At 45.5% G+C, this 24,736-nt stretch overlaps 1 protein-coding gene across 2 annotated transcripts in view; it reads right to left on the bottom strand.

The window, feature by feature from the left end:
• Positions 1-734: 734 nt before the first annotated feature.
• gfra1a (gdnf family receptor alpha 1a) overlaps positions 735-24,736 on the bottom strand; it is a 57,945-nt gene continuing 33,943 nt past the window's right edge. For both annotated transcript variants that reach the window (XM_078104879.1, XM_078104880.1), the window contains 7 exons: positions 17,577-17,755; positions 16,777-16,949; positions 15,225-15,334; positions 14,053-14,187; positions 9,301-9,482; positions 4,520-4,567; positions 735-3,119 (listed from right to left, as the gene is read on the bottom strand). In XM_078104879.1, coding sequence (XP_077961005.1) covers positions 2,970-3,119; positions 4,520-4,567; positions 9,301-9,482; positions 14,053-14,187; positions 15,225-15,334; positions 16,777-16,949; positions 17,577-17,755 — 977 coding nt within the window. In that variant the 3' untranslated portion in view covers positions 735-2,969. The remainder of the gene's footprint in view (positions 3,120-4,519; positions 4,568-9,300; positions 9,483-14,052; positions 14,188-15,224; positions 15,335-16,776; positions 16,950-17,576; positions 17,756-24,736) is intronic.

Here is a 24,736-nt window from a genome sequence, read left to right as displayed (position 1 = left end):
ACTTTGATTCTATTTTACATGAACGTTTTATTCATCATAACTGAAATGTGTCAGCAAATGTCCACTTTGTCATTGACTATCAACACCTTTTTAATACAAAACGTGGAGCCGTGAACGACAGCATCTTTACGCCGTCACTTTTCCAATCAACCCACTTTCAAAATAATTCTGGTTACGTTGGTTTTAATTAATAACGTTTTAGCTCTACGACTATTCATGGTCTGTTTGGGTGAGATGTTTCTGACGACGAGACAATCTCTTCTTATTAGAGCACAAACAAGTGTGAGGTGAAAAAATGAGACACTCTGTCCTTCCTCTGAAGCTGTAAGGAACAGTTGACAAAATGACAAAATGGGCAGCAGTTTTAAGACCGTTTGTTGGGCAAAGTGGAAGCGGATGGATTTTACTCCTCACGCAGCAGAATACCGCACGAAGGAACATCCCACCACCTTTGAAGTAAAGGGTTATTGTATTGGAATTTTGGGGTAATTCGTGTAATCCGCCCCGCTGTTTGCGGGCGACCCGGTCCTCCTGGATTCAGGACCCCTGGAAGCGCCGGCCGTCCCTCACGTGTCCGTTTGGCAAAGCTAGAAAAGTTCAGATGCTTCTTTCTTCATCTGGTGTCATCTCAAGGTCAGCGACACCAACTCGTGACGTTTATATTAAAAGTTGATTGTGTGTCTGTGGCGGTTTATTTTCCTCTTTGCTCTTGAAATAACACCACGTACAAACAGTCTGGGTGATTTAACAGTTTTTAATCATAACTTTTGTACAATAGATTTTAAATTTTCACAAGCTAAGAAGTAGTGATGCCGATGGCTGAGGGAGTCCGCGCCTCCAAAAAGCCATTTTTGGTATTTTGTAACAACAGATGGGATGGAGACCGACAGCAAAAACGTATTCAACATCTTAATTGTTTTTTTCTTTAAATTGGGACCTAACATCAGGAAGACGTGAGCCACGTTGTGAGGCCTTCTGCTGTCAGAGCAGCTCTGTGAAGAGCGGTGAAGCACTGAACCTCCACTACAGACGTGTCTCATATCGCCCGGTCAATGAAGACATGACACTCGGATCCAGATAAAGGAAATTAAAAGTATTGTAAGACACAATTCTAAGAAATGTAACCAGTCCGAGTTGTTGTGGCAAAGTAACTCATAACATTTCTCTCCAAACTTCACACCTTTTTGTGGAAATCTTTTCCCACTTGTGATTCAATGAAAAACTCTGCCGGTGAAGAATAGAATATATTGGTCTTTAGCATCAATCGTCTTTCTCGCTCAAATTATTGGCACCAAAATAATTTTAGCAGTAAAAAACCAAAATGATCACGATCAACTTCTCCTTTTCAAAACAGCTAAATTAATAGAAGATAGAAAAATAAGTCTTAGCCAAAAACTTAATACTATATTTAAGCAACATCATAAATGGGGCAATAGTACAAAACAATATGTTTGGGAGATACAGTCTTATATAACTACAACAGGAGAGATGCATTGATATCCTCTTTCTCAGATGCAATAATATTCCATAGTCATGTACATACCGGAAGAAATATACACTTAAGTTGTTATAAAAAAACAAAATGGTTTATTTAATGTGTTTTATGTCGAATGAGAAAGTCAAAATAGCTCACAATGCTCTCAGCCAAGTACATACGGTGCATATACCATGTTAATGCTCGGTAAATAACGTTTCAGTTCGACTACACATTAATCATGTTTTTGAGAAGCTACATAAACCCAAGCGGCGCGCCATGAACGCTCCTGTCAGTCAAGCGGCTGAAGTAACACGTGTGGAACGTCTGGATCGCGCGTCGTGAGGAAGCGTGTTTCATATGAGGTTGTTGGTGAGAATCCAGAACAACCGTACGAGTTCTCGGCTGCCCCTTTTAACACACCTGCCTGATAATTCTCGACAAACCTCATCATGTGACCGGCCTCCAGGTGAGCCACAACACAGTTTGTCACCTTCACAAGGACAATTTCTGAGCCAGATGTGAACAACCTTAGATTGGCTTAAACTCACAAAAGGTCCATATGAAGGGATCCCTCCCTCCCCAAACACACACTTTACAACCGAGGCAAAAAGTCGAGACACGGAACTGACAGAAGAAAGGACGCACTGAGCTTTGGCGCGATGGAGCAGTGAGTCACCATAGAATACATACTGTACAACGACATTTCACCCTCAGCTCCTTTCCGCGGACACAGTGAGTCAAAGCACGTCGGGGGGGAAAAAAAAAAGAGAAAAGGAAACCTGCAGCAGCTTCTCCGTCACCTCCACAGAGGGTCAGCGAACAATTACACGTATGTACAGTCACTAATGAGCGCTCACCTGCCGTCTCAAGGTAGTGCTCCAAAAAGGGGAAAAGGGAGTAGAAATCATGTGTGTGTGTGTGTGTGTGTGTTTGTCTGAATGTGTGAGCATGTGCAGTGTGTGTGTCTGTGGGTCTTTGCCTGTGTGCTTTGCGTTCAGTACGGTGCAGACGTTTGGGGCGCCATGATGTGAGAAGTTACTGCTGTTTTACCCTCAAATTCAATTGTTTCGTCTCGGGGTAAATATTTCCGTGGACCTTTTCATAAAAGTAAAATAGCAGATGACGTCGTTATCAGACACAAACCGGGTGATACAATGTAGCCATTACTGAACTGACTGTGACTTTTGAGCAAAAGATCCCACCAATAGCCTCGACACACAAACAGACTCGCCCCCCCCTTTTTTTGTTAACAAACCCAAATAGGAGCAAACGGTCAAACCGAGTTAACACACGTAGACTACAGCTGCAATGCAAGACAAACTAGAAAATCCATAAAAAAAAACAAAGTAGCAGTCAAAAAGAAAGACACGTGAAAGGGAAATAAAAGTAAAACAGGTATTACTGAGAAGAAAGACTATAATTTCTTGCGTTTGCTTTTGTACAAATGTGCGTTCGTCAGTCCGTGGTAGCTTGCGCCCGTGAGGCCGCGAGGCTACAAGGAGCCGGGCGAGGAGAGCGCCAGCGGGACGCAGTACCACAGCCAGAGCAGCGGGGGCAGCAGGGAGGTCGGGCCGGCGGGCCGCCTGGAGACGATGGCCGAGTTCCTGGCGTCGGACGTGCTCGGGCTGTCGATCTGAGGGTCCTGTGGAGGAGACGGAGGGTTGGTTCAGGATCACAGAGCTCAGAGCGGGTGGAATAAGTAAATCGCGGGCCGCGGGGCGTGTGGCAAGCAGCAGGTGCGTGTTTAACCTGCCGAGTCTCTGCATGGAATCCCAGAACGACCCCAGCTGCCGTTTTTCTGTATCGCTCGGCACTGATCTTCCGCACCAACATTAACTCTTAAACATGAGTATTCTGTGGACTTTATTTAGCATATTCGTATTCACGCAAATATATATTTAATAAATGTAGTTTTCGAAGGCAAACACACTACGCCTTGGAGCGTATGCTTAATCGGGCTAACATGTAAAGGTCTTGGAAAATATGAGTTTTTAGAGCAAGCTCGTTTCACACATTTGTTTCTGGTCCGAATGCTCGGCTGGCGGCATGAGAAAGTCCCATGAATCAGCCGTGGCAGGTACCTCTGCATCTTTCCCACAGCGGACGCTGATGTCTTATTCCAGACAGCTTGATTAATGACGACCAATAAACAGCTAAAATACCATAAGATGCTTCCAAGCATTTTCAATATCAAAGGCCATTGTCACGTTTTAGGTGTTTAGGTCTTTTTCTCTCATGCATCACACATTGGAGAATGACATTGTGACTTTTTTCTGCACCCACTGCGACATAAATTTGACTTTAAGTTGCAGTTCACTTCAAACATGCAAATGTTGGCACAATTCAAGACTGTTTAATTCAGTAATATCGCCCATGATACTCTTAAGCGTATTCATCTTGTCTGAAATCAAAAGGTTTGTTTCCATAATTAAAATATTGCATTGAAAAGCAAAGATCTGGGTGTGTGTGTGTGTGTGTGTGTGTGCATTTGCATGAGCCATCATATATAAGCGTGTGTGTGTGTGTGCTTGCTAATACAGCTGCAAGCTAACGGCGGGGTCATCTCCTCCAGACATGTCCCTGCCTCTATTAAATGTCAGTCCAGTGCATAACGCCGCCTTATTATTGTACAATGACATTTCCAGTGAACTTTAAAAGCCACCAGATAAGCAACAATCCCATTTAAGCCTCAAAGGAACTACAAAGACCAGGAGTTCACAAAAAAAGGCGGGAAGGATAGCCGCGGCAATCAGTCAGCGCGAGGCGACGGACTTCCAACACCGAGGTCGGATGACGCTTTGTGATTGTTTGATCCCTGGAAGCGATAGACGCGCTCGCTAGACATTACTAATCGTTTGGGATCTTTTTTGGGCAACAGAGTTCTGAGAGTAAGAACATTCCTTGAAACTCGTCTAACCTTTAGTTAAATACCTTCAGAGTTATGTTGTTTATTTGATTTTTGTAATGAGAGTGGTCTTTATTTGTCTAAATCTCCAACTGTTACTTATTGTATGTTTTGTTTCATGATTCCATCAAACTTACCACACAGAAAACTCCATCAGCAGTCGAGTTTGACTTCAATTTCTGAGCCTGCAACAGAAAGAGTTAAAGTGTTGATCCGTGTTACGACACAAAACATCCACAAAAAACATTCTCTAAACGGTCTAAACGGTGAGCAGATTACACGCTAAGGAGGTTTGAAGGGGAAACTAGTATGTAAAGTTTGCACGTTACATAAAAAGACAGACGCATCTTAACAAACGTCACAATCGATGGAACGACCTGCGATTTAATCACACTGAGCGTATCCTGTCAATAAGTTGACACAACAGGTACAAACAACACACACACACAGACACGCACACGCACCAGCCTTCAAACACTTCAAATAAGCAGCACGTTCAATGTGAACGTTTATGTGATCGCAGCGGCCGATTGGAAGCTGAAGCTGAATTGGAAGGAAGAAGCTCTAATGACCTTCGGCGGTTTCACCCGGACAGCCTGTTAAACTTCCGCCTCTGAACAGACAACGCAAGAGTTTGATTTCATCTGCGATTTGTCATTCAATAAAAGGTCTGAGCGCGTTCAGTCTCGGTTGGGATTTTGGAGAAGTGGACTGTGAGGGCTCAAAGAAACCAAGCCGGACTTAGTAGTCGGTGTTTGAGGTCAGTTCAGGTGTTTAATACTAATTAAAGGTTAAGCTTTGGAAAAGAACCGTTCAGAGAAACCAACACTGAATGAATGTCAATTCCACAAAGCTGGAACTTCAGTATTTTACTTAAAATGAAACCATTTTACGTTGTTACATGATGTATTCATCAAGACCAGGATGAACTGTAATTGTGTATTTGATGCCTTATAACTCCCGTTTAAAACTAAATATACAAGGAAAACGTGTGCAATCGGGTCATTTACTGGAAAAAAAGAAAACTCCCCAAATAAACGTGACATTTGTTCAGTGATGACATCACTACTTGTCATTCTGTGTTACTCTTCAGGTGAAAGTTACACGTGATTGCCACTTGTGTTGATTGTGAGCCCACGAGGAGCTGATTGGCTGATTTGCAGCGCAGGTCTTGTAATCAGCATTTGGACATCTCTTCTTTTTCTTTTGCTTGTGTGTTTGGTAAACAGAGCATTTGATCAGGAGTCTTATGTATTGCGTCTGTTCTGTTCTTTAAAGAGGAAATGAAACAAGCTCGAGTAGGATGACGTCTATGACTCGCGGTGTAATTTCAGACCAAAACAAAAGACGGGAGGTCTGGCAGCAGAAAAAGAAGAAGGAAAAGAAACCGATTTGAGTCCATGATGAACAGTTTGTGTTTCATGACGAGTACCCATCTGCGTTAAGAGTCGTGGTCTGGAGGCACAACTTAGATCATTACGACATTTCACTGTTTACAGCTTGTTGCTAGAGTCTCAGATCCCGAGGGCATCGGCAGAGTTTAACTGCAACACATTCGGAAATGCAAATGGTACGCGAGTGAATCTCAGAACGTAGATTCCATTAAGAAGCAGGGCTCCATCTGCCACGGCTGATGCTTTTACTGCCATAACGTCTCCGCCATGATTCAAAACAAACCGATTCAGCAATCTAGAGGCTGACTTTTACGGGGCTTCTGAGCGGTGGAATGTTGATCAATCTTGATTCATACAAACAAATGCTGCATCTACACTCACGCCTAGCCACGTCCACCACACATCCAGCTGTGCTATTCTTAAGATGTGTAGAATAAAGCCAAAATATGTTCTTATATACGACTGCAGAGATGATTTCCAATTTCCAAGATTTGTATGTCACCAAATTCAAATATGTACTCCTGCCGTAGGTCCACGTGGTTTGGATTTGCCTAATACCTGCTTGTTCTGAAAAGTCACATTAGCATGGGGTAGATTTCCATATTTGTCCTGGGCGCTTCCTGCCTGTTTGGGAGTCGACTATATTCAAAGGAGCCGGCTGAAGGGGCCCAGGGGCTTGCAAACTGTGTGTGTGTGTGTCTTCCCTGTCTGTGCATAACTTGTTTTATCCGCTGTGGGGCCGACTCTGTTGTGTGATGAAAAGTAAAAACATTCCTGTGGGGTCTTTAACTTTCCTCTAAAAATTAAAACAAGAAGCTGTGAAGAAGAAAAAGAAGCGAATCCCCCGTTCTAAAGGCTCCGGGATAACGGCGCTCTGAGCTAAATGCTAACGCCAAGTGTTGCCGGGCAGTCCTGTCTGGGGGTTAATGAAGGTAATAGTTATTATTCTGCGTGTGTTTGTGAAAAGGAGAGAGATCGTTGTCGGAGGATTGGAGCTGGTCTCCGTCCCTCCAGTTTGACATCACAACATCACAGGGGGCCCTGACGTCCACATACTCGCTCGCAGGATCCGGCTCTCGTGAAATCGAGCACGCCGGCGCAGCCGAGCGGTGCTTGACCTCACCTCTCGTTAACGTGTCCTCGACGTGCTCTGAGAGCGGGGCCAGCAGTACACCGGCGAAGCTCTTTATCGACTGTGTGTGTGTGTGTGTGTCTGTGTGTGTCAGCCACTCAGCGCACTGCCATTTGGGTGTATTTCTATGTAATTGCATCCGTCTACAGTGTAAGTCTGCGTGAATTAAACTGGCAGGGCGGGTATCCCTGCAAATACACATTTTCAAAAATGTTGAAAGAGATAATAAATTGCCTTTTACAATAGCAAATTGCTCCTTTTTTTATTTGGCGTCTTGGTCTCACGGGCAATTCTCAATGAGCATTGCTCCTCTCATCAAGCCTGTTTCCAGTAACATCACGGAGCAGCTTTTACTGTAAAAGCTCCGAGAAACAGAGCACCAAACTGCATATTAATGTAACGGAGTTAGAAATACACTGTCATTTTCAAAGTATTGTATTTTATTTTTTGGTTATTATTCAACAATCTTGTTGAACGTGTGTGTGTGTGAATTTTATTTTGATGAGTCAAATTTGCGGAAATTGCGATTCATCTCTCCTGCGCCTCTCCCGTTTTTCCTTCACAGTAGTGTTACACTGTTGAAGGTAAGTTGAGAGAAAAACGACGTCGCACTATTTCCCTATGTTCTTAATTATAACTGTTAACATCAGCTACCATTAGCGTGGGTAACATGACCACGGTTCTCAGCTGTGGTGCGTCATTATTCTAGACGATGGAGTGGTGATAAAAGTATACGTTTGGTCATTGTTTAGTTTCGCGCCGTTTGTACTCGCTACATCCGGTCGTCCTGACGTATACGTTCCCCTCCATAGACCCTGTGTGTAGGGAGCTGATGTGCAGAGACCAGAAGGCAATGTCTGTGTTTTATTGTCTTCTGCAGGTATGTGTTTTCTTTTGTTTTAATGCTGGAATTTTTGCAGTTATCACTGTTATTTATTTTGTTCACTTGGGGTTGTTCTCCCCTTTTTGTCACAATTTGGATCTTTGACAAGCTATAATTTAGATTTTGCAGTAGTCCGGTTTTTCCTTCACAGTAGCGTTACACTGTTGAAGACCCTGTGTGTAGGGAGCTGATGTGCAGAGACCAGAAGGCAATGTCTGTGTTTTATTGTCTTCTGCAGGAGCAAATAAATGCTGAAAAGATCAGTACCTGAGTCGACTACTTCCATGGCCTAAACACATCTGTTACATTAACACAAGTTTGCATCTAGCTAGTAAACAAGTTGTGCTTTAGAGCCAGATGTTTCCTTGGAGATGGTGGAGACCAAAACGGAGGTATAAAAAGTGTTGTGGTTAATTTAGAGAGTTGTAAATGATTATATTTCCTGAATATATAAAAGCAAATTGTGTACTGATTTCTAGCTCGCGAATTAAAAATGACATTTGTGACGTGTGGATTTCAGTTGGAAATCTCCCAGAGGATTGCCTTGTGCCGTGGATAAACAATAACTTGAGTTTTTTTTCAGGATGCTTTGTCGGGTTGCGGTGTTATTACATTTGAAATAGCTCTTGATCCCTTCCATCGCTCTGCTGGCAACGACAGCATCATCCCCACTTCCCCCCCGACCCAGGGGGAGACCGTCACCGCTGCTCCGGATTGCTGCTTGTGATCCCCCAGTTTCATCAGCCGGATAACTGGAGGCGGCGGGTGGGGGGGGGGGGGGGGGGGGGGGTGTACCAGCTGCTCACGGCCGTATCAGGCGCGAGGGGGGGGGGGGGGGGGGGGTGCTGCATTCAGACGGATCGATACGCACAAGTGGGTCGACCGACGGACTGACGAGGGCGAACGAGTCACTGTGACGGACATTCAGATGCATTTCGGCGCCACACAGTCATGTGTAACGTACCCGAACCCATTTTACATGCTAGGATAAAAATAAAAAAAACTATTTGGGAAAAGTTGTAACTTAGTCCTCATTGCTTGTGTTAAATTGTTATTGTTATTGCTACAGTAAAGGTTTTTTATTTTATCTAGTGATTTTTGACCACCAGACAGTAGAGTTGGTAGAAACTCCACCTGGCTGTTGGTTTTAATCTGCTGTTTATGCATTTGTGTGGTTTTAAGCACTTACGACTTGAGTTCACTGCCATGGCAACCTGACATATTGGGTAATGACAATAAGTAAAATGAGAGGGAAGAGGCATCAGATGAACAGACTCTGGAGACACACCGATCGGGGGGAAAAAGATGAGAGTATCAGCAGGTGAAATAAGAATCCTTCCACATTCTGCAACTTTATCCACCTGTTAAATCTTTCAATCCACGCAGACGAAAAAAAAGAAAAGTTTTAGAAACGTTTCCATGATGTGGAATCATATTTGTCCCCGACTGACTGGAACACTTAAGCCTGTGAACACGGTGTGCGTCAGTGTGTGTCTGTGTGCGTCTTACCTGTAAGCTGCCACAGAAGTGGTAGATGCCGGGGTCTGTGTTGATGGCGTTGTCCGCGGTGTTGGGGTTGCGTTCGCGGTTCCTCTGGTAAGGGGTGGTGGTGTAGGTGGTGGTCTGGACGGGGGACATCGGCTGCCACACCCCCACATCCGTCCCGTTCCCGAAGGCCTGGATGGCGTTGCCTGCAGAGAGGGCGAACGACACATACTTTTTACTTAGTGCTGCACGTGAAGCTCGTGTAGTAATATTGTTACTGGGAGCTGCAGTGATTCAAACAATTACTTTAATTCTGACGAGAAGTTTTACTCGCATTAAAAGCTCCCGACAAATCACCTGTTGACTCTTTACTTGCAAAATAATTTGTTTTATAAGCCACAACCGAATTACTGCTTAGTAATTGCAAGCAGGTTCCTTTAGCATGAAGCCGGATGTTATCATGATGCTCCACATGTTAGAATAAAGACTTTATATTGCAGCGGCCTAAACCACAATTAAACGTGAGTTAGAAGGTACTTACGTTTTGTTATCACCCCCCCCCCGCCAATATAAATCAACCACACAATCAGAAAGCTGAGTGCTGAGGTGGCTGTTTGCCATTAGAGTGCATTAGTGGCCCTATTAATAGCGTTCCATGGCTTGGATGTAAAAGACACACATCACATCACAGGAAAGCTGAGCTTCACAGAGCTGATGTTTGAACCTAATGATATTCTCCCCCCCCCCCCCCAACAGTGAATTATGAAACTGGTGCAAAGGAAAGAAGAGCTGATCTGCATAACGACTCTTTAACCCCGATGAAATATGCATGCATGCGTGTGCAAAGGCCTATGGGTAAGTCTTCACGGCGTGCAGCATGCGTTCCCATCAAATGCGTTCAGTGTATTACTTTAAAAATACAAAAAAATAGTTGAATCGTCAAACAGAAATAAAACCCAACAATATTTTGGAGATGTGTTTGTGTGCATAAAAACCTTCCACCTGTATTCAAAATAAGCGAATGCAACAATCCACCAATGCATAAAAAATGCGGCGCCACAAGATGCAATTTGCATTCTATCAAAATAAAACATCGTTTCTTTCAGAGGTTAATAACGCCGGCTGTGATTGCGGCTAAAACCCACGAGTCTTTCATTTCGCTTCCCCTCTCTGCACAGACGCTCCAAACACCTTAAACCACTCGTGCTTTGAATTAGAAGCGTTCGTTCAAATGTGAATCACAACACACTTGTATGTATCATTGGAGCACCTGTGAATAACTGCTGTGTCTCTGAATAGGATTCTGGCACCAGATCGAGGGACATTAACACGCAGCGCTTGTTTCTTTAATTCATGAATACGATAGTTCTTCCCCGCGGGAGAGAGATGAGGTCGTTTCCAGCGAAAATAGGCCCTAAACTTCGAGTCAGTAGATCAGCGAACACTCACACGAGTCAGTCCTGTAAGTTCTGAGGATTCTATGAGGCCTCCATGCTTCCACATCGGGGCAATTATTTGATATCTTTTACCAGCATATTTTTCCAATGATTTTCAAAATTGACAAGAGTTGAAACTAAACTTCCAGGAACGGGACGTGACCCATGCAAACAAAAGCATCAAAAAACTGGACGCCGAGGACCAGTTTCTGCTGTTCGTTGTGCTGTAGATGAATAAATGAAGATAAGGATGTAAATGGTGAGAATAAGAAAAGGGTTTAATATTATTATCTATTAATCTACTATTCGACTATTAATCTCCAACTAAGCAGATCCGGAAACTCCATCACTTTATCTGCTGTGCTGGATTTACCTCTGATGAGACCAGACATCCCAAAACATGGACCGTCTCTCTCTCTCTGTCAAAGTCACCAAGAAATAAACAAGAAATCACTGGAGAAATATGATAGAATTATATGTCATATATTTTGGTTTTAAAGTGCATTTTATATGTATGGAAGCCTAAATAAGCATGTGGGTTTAGTAGGAATGGATTAACGCACATAATGGGACAAGCCACGGCTCTGAAAAACAACAACTGGCATTTGGAACAAATCACTTAGTGACCGACAGTTACTTAATTTCATATTCTAGTAAAATAAATGGTGTGTAAAGAGGTGCTGCATTCGTGTCAGAGATGCAATAATCAGCAAAAATTAAGTCATTTTTGTCAATATCCCACCGCCCTGACAGTACGTGCAACTTTTCTCATGAGCGTGCATGTGCTTATCTAATTCTTGCCTGTGCGTGCGTGTGTGATTGTGTAGCTGTCAGCTTTGTGCCGAGGCAGCGGGCGGCTGATGAGCGTTTTTGTGAGCGCTGATGGGCTCCTCTGTCTCCTCACCTCAGGCTAAGTCGTCTGTGCAAAAGAGTCGGCGTCTCAAATTAAGTCTCAGTATGTCGGACGTCCACGTGGGCTTTCCTTTTGTTTTGGAATTACAAAATGAAACCAAGACGCTGTCCTCCACAGCTCTGTGTTCGTAGATTCATTGTCCTCTCCAAATTGTTATGACCGTATATGTCACACTCAATAGAAGTCACTGTCAAATGGCGACAAGTCTCATTTTGTTAATTGCTTGATACCTTGACTCGTCTCTCCTCTGCTTGTTTATCCAGTGGGCAGGACGCGAGGGGGCGAGGGGGCGAGGAAAGGAGTCGAGTATGCACAGACCTGGTCTCATTATTTAAAGTGAAAGCTCTCCTGGGAGTGGCTGCTCACGTCTACAACCAATCACCTAATCCGGGAATGGATGACATCAGCACACTTGATCTGAAACCCACATGCGGCGAGTGTCACCTCGTAAAACAAGCCTAAAAAAGGACGTCTCAACCACCCGGGAGACATTTTTAAGGGCTGATGACCAGAACAAATGTCCCTACTTAAAAAAAAGCCATCACCTCCACTTTCAGGGTCTAAAAAGTAGTCCTCGAAAAGTACACACAAACCAAATTCGTCTACACACCCACTTCGTCTCACTTTACATTTACGCGGTTTGCTGCAATGCTGGACTGCAGTGACCTTTGCGTATTCAGACCATATTGCGGATATGGGGAGGCGTCGTATTGGAAAAGGCCTTTAATATATTTGGGAATATTATTGCATATAAAGGACGGCGAGATAACCCCTCAGGAGTTGTGTGACAAATTACAACATCCAAAAGGAAATTCTTCTCACCCATGCTTTTGAATTGCTGAATCTTTGTACCACCTAAAGCGTCTGAAAGTATTCAAAATAAAAATGGGGAAACTCATTTTGTGGGACATTAGCCAATACAGACATGAGCTTTGATCCGGTTGGGAAAGCAGAGCGTCTCCCATCTAAACGATACAACATCTAAAGTGCAGTATAAGTAAGTCCTCGCTCTCAGTCTTTCCATATTCTCTCTTTCTGCCTCCGTCTCGTAGCTTCTCCCTAGTCGTGACCCTGTGACCGGCGCGTGTGTGTGTCAGGATCTTCGGGGTTGTCAGTTCCTGTTACTGCTGAGCAAGCTTAATGAGCGCACACAGAGGCCGGCAACGAGAGGAGGACACGGGGAGACGGGATGAGACGGGATGAGACGAAAGAAGAAGCACGAGCCGGCGTGCACACGCCTCAGTAATAGGTTCCCTCCCCTTCTGCCTTACATTGAATTAACCCAAAAATAGATATGCAGACAGAGCGTCTTTTAACCCCCATTAACACACGTGTCACACGTATGAAATGCTGCTCATGCCACAAATACACACATGCAGTCAATCACTCAGCAGCCACTGACCAGTTGGCCGATTGATACATCAATTAAACGCCCAATTGGTTCATTTAGAAGTCAACTGTGCACTTTGTGCAGAGAGCGGCGAATGTGTGTATCAACCTCAACACTTTACAACTGGATGAGTCTCTTTGGGTTCGGCTCTCGTCTGCAGAGTTTGAGCGAGGTACTTTCCTCTTTTCCACTCGGGATCTTTGTTTGGGGAGAGAAAACTGTCCAAAACAAAGAAGAAAAGGCCAGAGAGATGCACGCCACTCCGACCGAAGGCAGTTATTAAGGCCTTCCACCACTTTACAGTTATGTTGGCAAATAAAAAGTAGGTACTATATACATATCTTCAAATAAAAAGGGCCAATGTTTCACTCAGGTAGTCCACCAGATTCCAGCGAAGCCCCTTTGACCGAGCGTCCATCCCGCTCGGGTGACACTGAGCAAGATACTCTCACGTGGCCCCGTGTTCTGACCTCCACCCGGGAATCAATGAGGAATCACATTACACTTAAACCGTGTTGTGGAGGAAAGCAGCTGGCTGACTGACATGAGTGTAGCACCAAAGCAAAAGGAGCAGAATAAGCTCCGATTACACAGAAACATGCAATGAATCCGGCTCTTATCTCCACAGCGCGGTAAAAACGTGCTGCAACTCATGCATCGTGGCCGGTAACGTGTGTGTGTGTGTGTGGTTGTTAATTAAAGTGGTTGTGTAAGAGGGCTGTATTAAAAAAAAGCCGCTTTCTGTCAAAGAACTGGAGCAGGACTCCTGCTAGAGCTTTTGGGCACACACACACACACACACACACACACACACAAACACACACACACGCATATTTAGACAGCCTGCTGCAAGGGAACTGGTTCCTCTATAATGCAGAGGGATAACAATGCAAGCCGGGGCGAAGGGATATATTTGGTTAGAAGGAGAGACAAGAAAGACGAGCAGAGCGGAGGGATGCAAATAGAAAGGGAACAGAAAAAAGGCTGCAGTGGAGCAGACGAGGAGGAGAATGTGGGCAGCGGAGGGACAAACTCACGCAGGCAGGTGTTCTCCGTGAAGAACTCGGTCAACTTGTCGCACTCGTCCTTGTTGTTGCCGCTGTTGCTGCAGTCGCAGTAGGGCGAGACGCTGATTTGGGGCGAGCGCAGGTAGTTGGGAGTCATCACGGTACCTGCAGCAGGTGGAGGGAACAATTCATTCACGTGTGTCTGTGTTGGAGTTAGGAATGTGATTCTCGCTGAATTATAGTGGAGATACGCTGCTCACTGCCAAGAGAGAAAAAAAAAAGAAAAGAAAAGAATATCAAAAGCCTTTAAGACTCCAGCTATCGTCCTCCTTCTGGGTTAAAAGACGAATGGCGTAATAACATTTCTGCCTCCCTCCTCCCCGTGAACACGGGTAACGCGGCGAGGGGGAGTTTCTGCGGGAGGGGAATGAGGAATAGGCTCTCTCCATGCGAGGGGGAGTAAATAGCTTCGCTCGGTGATTTTTCACTGCGCCGACGGATTGTTCTCGGGTGCTGGCTGCGCTCCCAAAACCGGCCCTTTTGGATTTGCAGTACAGGGAATCGATTGTGGCCGGGCGGACCGGCTGTGTGTGCGCGCGCCCGGGCGGGTTAGGTGACTGTTGTGAGAACACGGTGGGATGTGAGGAAGGTTTGGCAGATTGAGACTGGGATTACACCTTGAGTTCAATTAAAAGGAATTTGGGGTTTCTATTCTCATCTTTTCTTTGTTTTCACCAACTGCATTGATGAGACCTGGAAACTGACATTGCCAAAAGTTCATCTTTAGAGTTGTTTGGAGATCACCATGTTTTGTTTGCAGTATTTCTTCATTAATCCATTTCAATGACGGCATTTTACAACATTTTTTTATTTTTTTACCTACTTTGGCCATTAAATGTGAGCACCTAAGATTTGCACACACACACATACACATATATTCATTCACATGTTCAATTCAATTCCCACCGATCAGCACATAAACTGATACAAGTGATTTGTTCATGAATATTTCTTGATATTTCATAACACACAGCGGTTTTGGTGATTACCCATGATGCCATGAGGCAGCTTCGGCCTCTTTCAGACCCACTAACGTAAAAAAAGCAATTCACCATAAGCAAAAAGACACATGCAAAATACCCCTTTAACACACCATTGAAGAAACAATCCATAGACCTGGACTAAACGCTGCGTGTGCTCACCAATCAGACCGGAGTACGAGAGCAGGCAGTCGGCGTAGTTCTCCTTCAGACAGCCCGACAGCGAGCGAGGCTCCGGCTGGCAGTTGACAAAGAAGTCAGCCAGTCGTGACCTGCAACGCAAACGCAACCAAAGTTATTTCAGAGCCAGACGCGACCGCGGCTCACGAAACATTTCGTACGAGGCTTTCACACCTGCCAGGGGGCGAAATTGGAACGTGCAGCCGAATGGCAGGTCCAAATGTGCGGCGGAGTAATTTCTCTCAATGCAATTAGCCCTCCTAATGTCCGCCTCCAGCGGAGGGGGGTGGCCCTGTCACGCACGCCGCCGCAGCTACAGTAATGTCCTGCAATAAACGGGCCCTCCCCTCAAGTCTGTTCTGTTTCATTTACCACCTTAGCACACGATTGTTTACACTCCTGCCACGGGGGCAGCGCCTGTGAAATTGAACTTTGGGTCTCGGATTCTTGAGGAATTCTCCATTTGGGGTGAGATGGCACCCTTTGACACAAAACAAAGAACCTCCCAATGTCACCACCTTACGGAAAAGCGTTGTGCTGGAACGTTCCTGCTAGCAATGCTAACATCACAGCTCGGGGGCAGCCATTGCATTTTCCAGCCAGCAGCGGTAAAATGGCTCATGTGAAGGACTACCGGTGGAACTCACGGTCTGATCTCTCTAATCGCGCCGACCTGCTGCGATCTATCTGTGCCAACCGGCAAATGGACCGGGGGGAAGCGTGTACGCCTGACCGATGCACAGCGCCACGGGGAGAGAAGGGACAGAAAAAGAAAGACAGAGGAGGAGGGAGACCCGAGGCCACGGGCCACATGGGGCCCACTTATTATGTCAAATGCTTTCTTTGAATCCCAGATAGCCATGAGGCCGCCGGCTGTGGGCGAGACGACGCACAATACAGCGTCAATGAAAGTGGCGCCACGTGTCGTTTTCTGTGTTTGAATCTGGACCTCGAGGCCTTGAATTTCTACTGGTGTCGCTACAGTGAGTACAGAAGGACACAATGAAGTCTTACGGGTTAAGGACAAAGAAGAATTTAGAATGAATGCAAATAGATGGTGTTTTGATCACAGCTGTGTGGAGTCTGCATGTTCTCCCCGTGTCTGTGTCGGTTCTCTCCGGGTTCTCCGGCTTCCTCCCACAGTCCAAAGACGTGCTCTGGAGATCAGGTTGATTGGGGAAACTAATGTGAAATGTGAGTGTGAATGGTTGTGTGTCTCTGTGTAGCCCTGCGATTGGCTGGCGACCAGACCAGGGCGAACCCTGTCTCTTGCCCGAAGTTGGCTGGGATGGACTCCAGCCCCCTGTGTGTGAAAATGGATGGATGGATGTTTGAGGCTGTAAGTAAAATTGGGCATTTTAACAGCATGAAGCCTCGAGTGGCCGTTTCTGGTGCTTGGCTTCATTTTTTTTAAATGCTCGGTTTAACTTTTCAGTTCTGGTTTCTTGAGAGTTCTGGGGATTCATTCACTAATCCTAAAGCATAACGTCCACAGTGCAACATTAGTAACCCTTCTGGGAACGCGGTTCCCTACCTGCAGATGTAGTTGGTCTTGCAGGAGGCCTGCAGCTCGAGGCAGTTGGGTTTCTGCTTCTCTTCGTACGAGCAGACGGGGACGATGGTCTGACGCCGGCGCTCGGAACACGCCGTCTGGTCGCTAAGCGGGCACGAGCAGTACAGCATGCCGTAGCTGTGCTTCGGGGGGACCTGTGTGGAGCGAGGACCACACGGAAATGTGAAACTCACCAGTTATTGTTGGCAGGAGACTTTGTTGAGTCTATTAAGTGGTAAGTGCAAATTTGAATCAAACAATCATGACATCAAAATAGTCTCTCATGCATTGTTAAATGGCTTCAGTCTAATAACTACATCAATACATTCTAATGCCAGAGTTTAATGACACACGCTAGATAGTAAGACGGGTTCTAACAGAACAATTTGGCTTCAATAGAAGAATGTCATCCTCGTTTTATCTCCACCACAAAGAAAGTTCTCTGCTGTGAAAAACAGACTCACAGAGAATCACAACAAGATCAACAATGTCACGCAATCTGTGTAGTTTTCTATCAATTCATGTCGTCGCCGACTGAGAGGGGGCCCAGTGTTCCAAAGGGACATCGAGGGAGCCGCCTTGTAATTACAGCAAAAACTGGCGTTTGATGAGTGAACAGATGTGGAAGAAAAGCCCTGCGGCAAAAAGCCCGGCTGACTCATTTTGATAGTAAACCCCCCCCCCCGTCTAACTCATGTACCCGATCCTCCTTCCGCAGGAGGTGCTATGTGATGGACACTCAGCTTTTAATGAGATATCAGGCCTTTGTTTCTCCGCCTTGCCTTGTCAAAGAACTGCCGCAGCGCCTTGTGGCACTTCCTCTTGTTGCAGGCCTCGGCGGTGGAGACGCGGCTGGTGCAGGGGCTGATGTAGGCCGAGCGGTACTTCTTGCACGTGTCATTCAGGTTGCAGGCCTTGGCGGCATTCAGACAGTTATTCTCTCTGGCCACTGCAGGTTCACCTAAAGACGGGGAGGGTGGGGGTGGGGGGCAGGGAAGGAGAAGAGTAGAAACATTAAACATACAACCATCTACGTTTGTCCCACGTTGAGCGTGAAGTTTTGATCATGTAACAGCAGGTGCTTTGGGAGATGTGGCAACAACCGGATCATCTTCATGACTTCAATCCATTGAGGGATGTCAAGAAAAGAAGTCGACCTTTAGACATATAATTCATTCTTCCTAACTTTGGCTTTACTGTTCCTAAATTGCTTGTGGCATGTCAAGACACTCGCAGTCATTAAGAAACAGCGAAGCCGGGGCTGCAGAGGCCCCTTCAGGTCCCGGTCGGCTGAGTTGAGGTTGAGCAGAGACGCAAATCAACGCTGGAGCCGTTGTAGTTAATATTCCACCCTGAGGACCAACCCCTGCTAAAGATACATTTACAATCTATGTTGTAAAAAAAAAAATACGTTCACTCTCATATCACTTTAACTGTGTGAAAAAGCCAGCGGAGCTCTTCACAGCCCACATAGACGACGTCTGCAGCTCCTTTCACCACGAAACCAAAGCAATTCCACTGTGGTCGCAGCGGCTGAACAACGGCGGAGAGAAATACGAAAGAGAGGCAGCGGCTCAATGACGGGTTTTTTAAGAGCAGTACACATTTTTCTGTCTGTATGTGTGTGTCATTTATTATGAATGGTGTGTTTTTATGCTCCATCCTGCAAGTGCCTGTGTGTGTGTGTGTGTGTGTGTGTGTGTGTGTGTGCGCGCATTGCTCATCCGTCAGTCTGCCCGTGTTCTCCTTGATCCGCCATCAATTAACATGTCTGTAGCCTTATTGCCCTCATATGTATTTTTTGTGAAAAACAGTTTTTTTTTGTCCTGTCTATCGAGCACCAAGGCCGACGTGACGAAAACACAGAAGAGATTTTCCATTTTCCACAACAGAAATAGACAATGAAAATAATACTTTGGCCGTATATGTGTATATATACATACACCGCCTCAAGAAGTTATTATTAATATATTTTTTTTACGTTCCTGTTCTTTGTTTCAAAATAAAAGCTCACTGGAATAGTTGTCTTAACAAGATAAAGTTGGGGATGTGTTTTTTTTTCGATTTTCTCCGCATCACACTGCTCCTCCTGATGCTCCCGCTGAATCTCTCACGTTCTATTTCCTCCTTGCTTCTTCTTCTTCTCGCTCTTTGGATCCGTGAGCTCGGGGAGCAGACATGTGAACTTTGTGAATGTTTTTGTTGATTTCAGCTGCAGAGGCAGGTTTGTATTTTTAGGTGTATCTTTTGACTTGTATAATTTACCTCATTTGAAAAAGGTAAAATGTAAAGCAATGGAACATGTATATTTAAAAGATACATTACTTCTTTTTCTTCATCTATTGTAGATTGTGGTCTCTTTTTTGAGGGCAATATTTTGTAAAGATGACAGTTACATTTTAAAGGAAGAAGAGGAAAGAAAGGCTGAATGAAAAAAGGGAAACTGGAAGCGCACAAAGCAACACCTTGAGCTTTTATAGTAGGATTAACACAAATCGAGTGATTTGAAGAACCTTTCAGGTAACCGCGTCACCATTTTAAACCACAATTTACCCCAAAACAAAAATTAATATATATCTATTTTGTATTTTCATCAATTTAGACGGTTTTGTCAATTACAGTGTTGGAAATATCTGCCATAGAAATGTTTGCCTTCTCTGAATATAATGCAACGAGACTATTTTTTTATTAAATGGAAAAAAGGCTTCAAGAATACTGAAATACTTGAGGAAAAAAAAGTTTAAAAAAAGAAATTTCACAGAAGGAAAAAATGTATTAGGTCGAAAAATCTTTGGTCAAAATACATTATTACGAAATCTTTCATGAAAACGTACGTCAAAAACCGCACAAAATGACACAATTGAAAAACTCTCCAGCAATAATTTCCACGCTGTGAACTGCTTCCTTAACTATTTTTTGCCACCAAACTACAGCCGACGACACTCGGCTCGTTGCAAGAACAACCTCACATAAAAAGGTTTTGAATGGAGAACGTCGACGACAATGCAACTGTTGCCACCTCCTACATAGCAATGATGTTGTATATTTTGTGGCGCTCTGTCTGTGTCGCCAGACAGAGCGCCACAACTTTTTGTGTTCATTTCTCCATCAACCGCACAGACTCACACGCACACAAACGCGCATACAGTATAACGTCCTCCTGCGCCCCTAGTGTCAGCAAATACATCTGCTGAACTCCCCCTGCACTCCTGGCAGATGGTATTGTCTCTCACACACACACACACACACACACACACACACACACACACACACACACTGCATGCTCTGACAGGGCCCACACAGGGCTGGGGCCGGGGCCATCTGGAGGCCTGGCAGGGGGACCGAGGCCCCCCCAGTGGCTCATGTTTCCGATTCAGCCTCAAATTGATTATCATGTCGCCTGTTTCCTCCGGTGCCGCTGCCCTCCCGCCCGACCCCCCCCCACCTAATTTCAATTACTGAGGGATGCCACGGGGTTGAATGGTGACCTCGCCCGCCTCTGTAACCCCGTGTGCCCCCTCCTCGAGTGCCTCCCCTCCTCCTTCTCTTCTTTTGGACCCTCCGCTTCCCTCTCATGTCCCTATCCGTGCTGTTCTGGGTGTTTTCTAGTCATTACCGCTCTTCCTCCGTCTCCATCATCATTAACCATCTCTAAACTTCTCTCTTGTGGCTCCCATCTCTCATGTCTCCTCCAGTGTCTCTCCTCCTCTCTGCCATCTGTCCTTTACTTTTTCTTTGAAGCAAAGTGGAGACTTGTAATGGCCTTCAGTTGCCTTTTAATGCCGGTTCAAACCTCCCGTCAACTCCGAGGTGCGTCATGGAATCAGCATTTGAAGAGTACCTTGAGGAGGTCGGAGGTTTATCTGCTTTTGGTTAGTTTTCGTTTTTTCCTCCCCAAGTTCCTTTAGCAAAGGTTATGAACTGATGGAAGCAGTAGAAATAAGAAGCCTGAAAATCCACAAATATGAACATACATAGCAGAGCCTTTTAAAATGTGTCTCTTCACTGCCTCTTTGTTGGCTAAGTACAATGAACGCATGCGTAGTGGCAGATTGCGTCCAGCATTCAGTTGCGTTAGTTGCTTTCCGGGGCTGTGCTCTCAAACTGCGTCTACACAGAAGATATTGTTCGCGGTGCAAAGACGAAGGTAGTGAGTCGGTCAATAGGAAATTATTTTACAAATGAATTTATTGAATCCATCATTCAAATTTTCATCACGCTAAACTATGTGGATTCAGCTTCTTATATCCAAGAATTAGCAGCTTATTATTGTGAACTAAATATTTGGAGATTCAGGGCTGTTAAAAGATCCATTTGCATTCTGGGAATTTGATATTTCACTAAGTGCTGTTAAATAATCAATCCAGAAATCTACAGACGAGAAGCATATGCCTGCTATATTCTATATCAATATTAAAATAATAAATTGCTTCCCCCTCCATACGTGTATTTTACTGACAGAAATATTTTCTTCTTTTGGATTGTATATCAAATATGCCATTTTTGTCAACATAACAATACAAACACAATACTTAGAACTTGACATAATTTGGTAGTGAAAGACTTTGCCACTAGTTCAGTTTACTCATATCTGTGTTAAATGCATTATAAAATGATTGTGTGGGTGAAAACAGCAATATTTACTGAATATTTAGATCTCTTGATTTGAAAACATGGCATTCACTTTTTATTTGCCCTTACAACTTGTATAAATTGTAAACTTAATTTGCCCGGTCCTCGACCGCACACGTCTTGATTATTCATTTTGCAAATTACTTTCCTTGCACCTCCTTCCCACTTTGAAAAATTACGGCGCACTCAGATTCAATAGAAAAATCTAACATAATAAACGAGGCCCGGGGTCTCGTCTCTGAGAATCTGCTCTCTCTGTTGATTATCAGCGGTGAGTTACACTGTCATCCGCTTTAATGGGCCGCGCGCTACAAAGTGCAACACGAGCAGAAACGCAGAGCGCGGAGGGCCGGAGTGCGAGCCTGGAGGTTTGGGCCACTCGTCTCTCTCGGCCTCTCCCTCTGACGCTTCTTTGATTCTCTGTCGACTTTCCTTCCCTCACTTTCTCCTCCTTCCTGTGTGGTTAATAATCTCCCCCTTCGTCCAAACACCGTCCCAGTGCAATAAAGCCACACTGCACTCGGTGCAGCAAATACCGCATCTTACAGTTCCCAGTAATTGATCCCTGTAGTGCAACATGGCCGTTCTCCTTTTCCCTTACACTTGTCCACATATCGTCCCCTTCCACGGCGTCCCTGCCAACATTTTCCCTCCATTGAATTCGTTTACTTTTATTGGCACACAGTCCAATAAAAATCTGCCAAAGACAATTATTTCTGTGCCTCCCATTAGCCGTCTTCCATTTCCCCTCCCTTGACAGCAAACCCCGTAGCAGCGTCGTACTTCTCTCTGTCAACAAATCCCCGCACCTCGTTCCATCCATCCATCGCGCCTGGAACGAGCTCACCTGAATACATCACCGGCTTTTGGCGCCTCATCAACTCTTCCGATCCCATACCGGAGATTTCATTTGAGGTCCAATTTGCTCCTCCTCAAACCGGTGATTACGTGAGTGCTGCAACTGATGGGAGGAGAATAAAAACCCAGTGGGAATTCCTGTGCGTTCTCTGTGTAATGTTACCCCCCCAAAACGTATTCCCCCCCCCTTCGATCCCCTCCGTCCTGTGTGATATCGACGCCCGTGGAGCCGGTTCCATCAGAATCCCATCTGAATCTCTCCCCCTGTGATTCCAGCGCTGCCTCCACCGACGCGTCGCCATGCGTCTCCCCGTCAGCCAGCTCGCCGCTAGTTAGCGCGCTAGCTGGCTGCAGCCAGTGAGCTAGCGGGCTAACTGGCTGAGACCGCCCGCCTGAGCCACGTGCGGCAGGTCGCTTTGGCGCTCCGCAGTTATGAATCTCCCGTGAGGTCTGTTTCATCACCCGTCTGCCGGTGTGGAGATCAGAAGGTCACAGCGGGAATATACGGCCCTTTAATGATCGCATTCCAGTACAGCGCTGCACTGGATTCGGGTCCCCGGGTATAAAAAACATCCAAAAACAGTCGCCGCATCCGCTGTTATGCGTTACAATGCTGTTTAAAGTCTCCTGTATAGAGCGGGATTGAATCCCTTTTGCTATTTAGCGCGTAGCGTCGGTGTCGCTTCGGTTCGGTCACAAGGAGCGCAATGAATCAAAGCCAGGTCGATACTTCCGCAGCAGATAGAAAGAAAAGGGACGGTGTTACTGGTGCGTCTAAATGAAAAGATCAGGGGAATTACCAGTTGTCAGACCTGACAAACAAACCAACAAACAAACGGCACACTCTTTTTAATCTTACAGCCCGACAGAACTTTCCTAGCCTGAATAAGAAAAATGCAATAATTTATGGATCCATCTCAGAAGATCCAGACAGATGATCAATTCAAAGAAAAATAAATAAATTGAATTACAGAACGGCTGAGTGGTTCGAAAGAGGACCAGACCTTGGTGAGTGCTTTGTAGATGGTCTAACATCGAAATACTCGAGAATAAATGGAGTATTAATTATTTGATGTATAATGGCACAAAACAGTTGGACCCTTCTTGAATAAACCTCAAAATAATGCCTTTGTAGTGTAAGAATGTGTTTTCTATCCACCCGCCAGATGTCAATCATCTGGCCCAGCCAGTGTCACTCTTCATATGCTGACGGGATCTGATTGAGTCAGACTGAACTAATCTCTGTGTGACATTGGCAGCGAACATTTCTCCTCTGTATATATGAACTGCTCTTCAGGTCACTCATTGCAATGGTGACGGCTGTGATTCGGTCGTGGTTAACGCTGAAACGCCTGGTTAAGGCTGTGAATTGGTCGTGGTTAATGTCGTGATATGGTGGCAGTAAGGTTACTCATTAAGGATTAGTAAAAGCATAACGTACGCTTCTAACGCAACGTTATGTTAAACCACCACTGCTGAGCTACGAGGGTCCGCATGACTCTCATGTCCATCATCTCACACGTCGCCGCCCTCATATGTGGACGATACCCACAGCTCCCATGTGCTCCTGCTTATTACATCCAGCCAGTCTGTACGCCCCGTTTCCCCACGGAGCCCAACTCAAATCGCCTGTCCCTCCTCACCTGGCCTCCAATATCCCCCCCCACCTGTGGTCCCTCACTGAGCATCAAGCAGTCCGCCGTGGAGACGGATGTGGACATCCAACAACTGGATGGCCTGTTGGCTCCTGAGCGAGTACAAGTTGCGGCACGAGCGCACGGCGCATGATTGTATTCGGCAGCTCGCCTCCGAGTCTGTCACCTTGATTTACAGCAGTGGCAGCCGCGTGCCAATGAATTTGTTACGCAGCCGGGAGTCGAATAGGGGGTGTGGGGGGGGAGTTATTGCTGGTCCTTAATTAGTCCTGCTGGTGCTCTTTCAGGTGTGTGTGTGTGTGAAGACACATCGATAGAGATAGCTGCAGGAAGCATAATAATAAGAAACAACCGATAGCTGAGACAGAAAGGGGACATTGTTCCCAATAAACAGCCGATAGCAGAGACGGAATGCGGGCGTTCTTCCCGATAAGCAGTTAACCGTTGACACCGTCAGCACTTTAGCTGACCACAGCCGTCGGGCAAAAAGAGTGGACGATTTCTTTTTCATTCGGTCCGAAAAGCTCATCAATAAAAAAAGACATCAGCGCGTTCCCCATCAATCCGGATCAGGGCCTCTCAGTTTGAGCGCTGCCGTCAACCGTCTTTCTTCTCTCGTGCCCACTAAAACAGAGTGAAATCTGTGGCGCTTTTCCATTATGACAGGAGGAGGCGATGCCTGCTGAAAGCAATCTGGCAGCGCAGGACTTCCCGATCGATGCGGAGGGACGGCGGCGCCGCAGTCAGCCGCCGTCGAGAGAGAGAGAGAGAGAAGGACGGAGACAGACACCGTCGAG

This window comes from Gasterosteus aculeatus, chromosome 6 (genome assembly GCF_964276395.1).
Source record: "Gasterosteus aculeatus chromosome 6, fGasAcu3.hap1.1, whole genome shotgun sequence".
Lineage (NCBI taxonomy): Eukaryota > Metazoa > Chordata > Actinopteri > Perciformes > Gasterosteidae > Gasterosteus > Gasterosteus aculeatus.
Note: the sequence above shows the minus strand (reverse complement) of the source record. Positions and strands in the feature narration are given on the sequence as shown.